The following is a 3078-nucleotide window of genomic DNA, read 5'->3' on the forward strand; positions in this document are numbered from 1 at the left end:
AAACCCCTTCGGGAGAATTAATAATAAAGTATTGTATTATATTGTAAGAGACTAACGTATATCACTTCTTGTAAAGTTTTTCGGCTTTAACGGAACGGGTAAGACTGCACATGGGTCTATGGACGTAAAATCACCAACTCGATAAGAGTTCTACTCAAGCGAACTTGTGTATGAAATAAAAAGTTGGGAAAAATGACAAAATTTAGTACATTGAACTTTACTTCCTCAGCAAACAAAGTGCAGGACATCGTGACGGTATCCTTAATGGCCAAGTGGAGCATCATCCTTGTTTTCTGTAAGCACTTCAGTCGTACATAATAGTTGTCTAAAGTGTTAGCTATGATAATGTACATTTCAGCTTAATGCCTGATGGGAACAGAAAGGAGCCCTATGGGTAATGTTGGTGCGAAGGAAGGGAGATGATAAGGGTGGCCCTTGCAGACTTTTCTTAGTCCTTACCACTTAGCATTTCTTTATGTCAACCATTATTAGTTTTTGGTGTAAACTAAAGAATTGATTTCCAACAGGTGTCGCTGTTCTGTTGAAGTATTCTCGACTTGCGCAAGGATGGAAAAGAGTCCCTACGTTTTGGAGAACATATGTTCTCTCGGTTCCAAAAGGAAACTACGTGCATCTACACTTTACCATGAGCAACCCATCAAACCTTCGACTACCATGTCTGGGCGGTTTCTATCTTGAGATTGGGGATGGTAATAATCAGGCAGCCAATGCTCTTGGTGTATTCTGTGGGGAGTACAGAACTGGCGTAGAGCGTTCGGCCAGTGGACGATACATGTGGTTGAAATTTGTTCCATATAATTACTATAATTTCAATGCATTTTACACTGGTAGATCCCTGAATGAAAAAGGCATGAATTTATCTTCTTATACTTTTGTAATTATTTATAAGGACAGCTAGCCTTTCAATATCGATCAAATCGTGTTAAGTGGTTCTAAGAACTCTGACATCACTCGTACGTTTTCTTCTGTTGTAGCGCTTATCGTAATTTACGAGTAAAGCGACTTTAATTCCCTGGTAAACACGAAAAGTGAAACAGGCAGAGCGAAAAATAAAAAATGGTAAAAGAGGAAGATAGAGTTGCTATATTACTTCAGCTTGAACAATAACTTTTGCCAGAATTAAGGTCATTTAAATATGCATGCAGAATATCTTAATTACTTCATGCCATTACTTTCATGGTTTTCTATTCTAGTATAATGCATTATGATTGTTCTTACAATTAACTACTTTAATAGACTTTTCCTAATCCATCTTCTTGTATAGTCACGCCAGCCATACTCCAAGTACCGAAGACGCAGTTTGTATTTTCGAAGAGAACCTCAAACCTGTGGTGCCCGGTGATAGGTGGGCCAGCTCCATACATTGTATGGAGAAAAAACGGTGTTGCTATTCAAAACAGTACCAGTGTAAAATACAAGCTTGTTGTCACGGCAACAGAAAAGAATGTGAATTACAGCTGCGAGGTACGAAGAGCTGAAGAGATGTTAAGGAGAGAGATCAATCTCACGATTGAAGGTGAGAACTGTGTCAGTGTTTTTCATATTTGAACTTACTTAACCTGTATAATTTTAACTTTTGTTATTTTCCTAACAAGAAATTTGTTGTCCCTGTCAAATATAAATGAAGTTGTTCTGAAAAAAAAAAAAAAAAAGGCAAAAAAGACCATACAGATAGAAGCAGGGAAATGCGGAATTCATACGCCAAGTCTATTTTTTCGTCTTTTCATATGGCGATTTCATGTTTTTTAAGAAAAGGTCATTACTAGAGGAAGTTATTCCAGGGTTTGTCGATTTTGAAATATTTAAGCTTAATCCCTTGGTTGGTAATTTTCGATTCATTTTGATCTCCCCATCCTCAACGTTATCTTTTAGGTTATTCCTAGAATCTACCTCCTCAGTGTTCGTCTACCATAGCAAACAATCAAGACAACCTTTTCTTCTATTTCAAATTTGAACCCTTCGATGAAAATCTCCATTTTAACAGTTTTTCGTCTCATATATTTAGACTGCCCAGACCCTTGCGAATGTGACACCTTCAATGGAACCATCTTCATTATAAATTGTAATGGAAAAAAACTTTCTTCATTTCGATGGAAAGTTCCACTTGCTGCGGTAAAATTGTGAGTATAATTAAACCAGTTTAAAACCGAAGGAGAATAGAGCCAACAGAATGCTTCAAAAGCCTCTCTTTCGCCTTATGTCCCCCTCCCAAAGAAATGCCTCTCAAGTTGTCATTGGACTCAGGCCAACAGGTTTCCGAGGGATTACTTTGCATGCAACACAACGAATGGTCGAGTCATGATTTCATATGGATTACAATCTGAAACACAGAATTGATTTAAACCTCTTGGGGTCTTTGAAAGAAAATAACCTGGAAACATTTGTCTCCAGAATGAGGCATTTAGCCCTGAGTTTATCCTCTCCCATGAGCTGTAATGTGCAATGCGCATGCGCATGCCACAAATCTTGTATATTAAAGAACCTGAGAGTAGTTTAAAAAATAAGATTGTTGATGCGCGTCATTTGCGTGACGGTGCTTTAAGTTACAGTTACACGCGTCACTTGCGTGACAGTGCTTTACGTTACAGTTAGGTTCTTTAGCTATTTTTGGATGTGATTGATTTAGTACGTGCGGAGCGTGTGTGTGGAGTAGACATTTTTTGCTGTGGTCTACAAAAAGAGATTATAAAGGCCTACGGTGTCGCGGGACAGATATGTAAGTTCGTTTCATCGTAATTTATCCTTATTGCTTGTGGTTAGCCCAGTTCGTAGTTCGATTAATATATTATTCATTTTATGTGTGATCATTGTGATTTTACGTACCGCGACCTCGTGGCCGCGTGGATATCTGAGTCGATTTCTTTATATTAGTGCTATAGTTTCGCTCGTTTCTGGTTGTTTGCATTTAGCCTGTTTAGTCCTATTTTGTTGCCTCTGAGGGTTTTCATTTGTCGATCGCTAGTGCCTTGTAACGTTTGTTTGTGCAACTGCCTTACGCTAGTCCTTCATTGCTTATTTCAGTTTACGAGATCAATTAATAAATGTGATGTGAATGTC

At 38.1% G+C, this 3078-nt stretch overlaps 1 protein-coding gene and 1 long non-coding RNA gene across 2 annotated transcripts; both read left to right on the top strand.

Annotated features, from left to right (window-relative positions):
* Nucleotides 1-255: 255 nt before the first annotated feature.
* Nucleotides 256-2145, top strand: LOC148739635 (uncharacterized). The gene is made up of 4 exons (XM_088749522.1): nt 256-295; nt 537-869; nt 1286-1537; nt 2027-2145. Exons 1-4 carry the CDS (start codon nt 265-267, stop codon nt 2143-2145), a joined length of 735 nt encoding a protein of 244 aa, XP_088605648.1. The 5' UTR covers nt 256-264.
* A 383-nt stretch (nt 2146-2528) lies between these two features.
* Nucleotides 2529-3078, top strand: LOC148739636 (uncharacterized). The gene is made up of 2 exons (XR_015997067.1): nt 2529-2737; nt 3043-3078. It is a non-coding gene; the product is annotated as an uncharacterized LOC148739636 (long non-coding RNA).

Source organism: Stylophora pistillata, chromosome 2, assembly GCF_964205215.1.
Source record: "Stylophora pistillata chromosome 2, jaStyPist1.2, whole genome shotgun sequence".
NCBI classification, from domain to species: Eukaryota; Metazoa; Cnidaria; class Anthozoa; order Scleractinia; family Pocilloporidae; genus Stylophora; species Stylophora pistillata.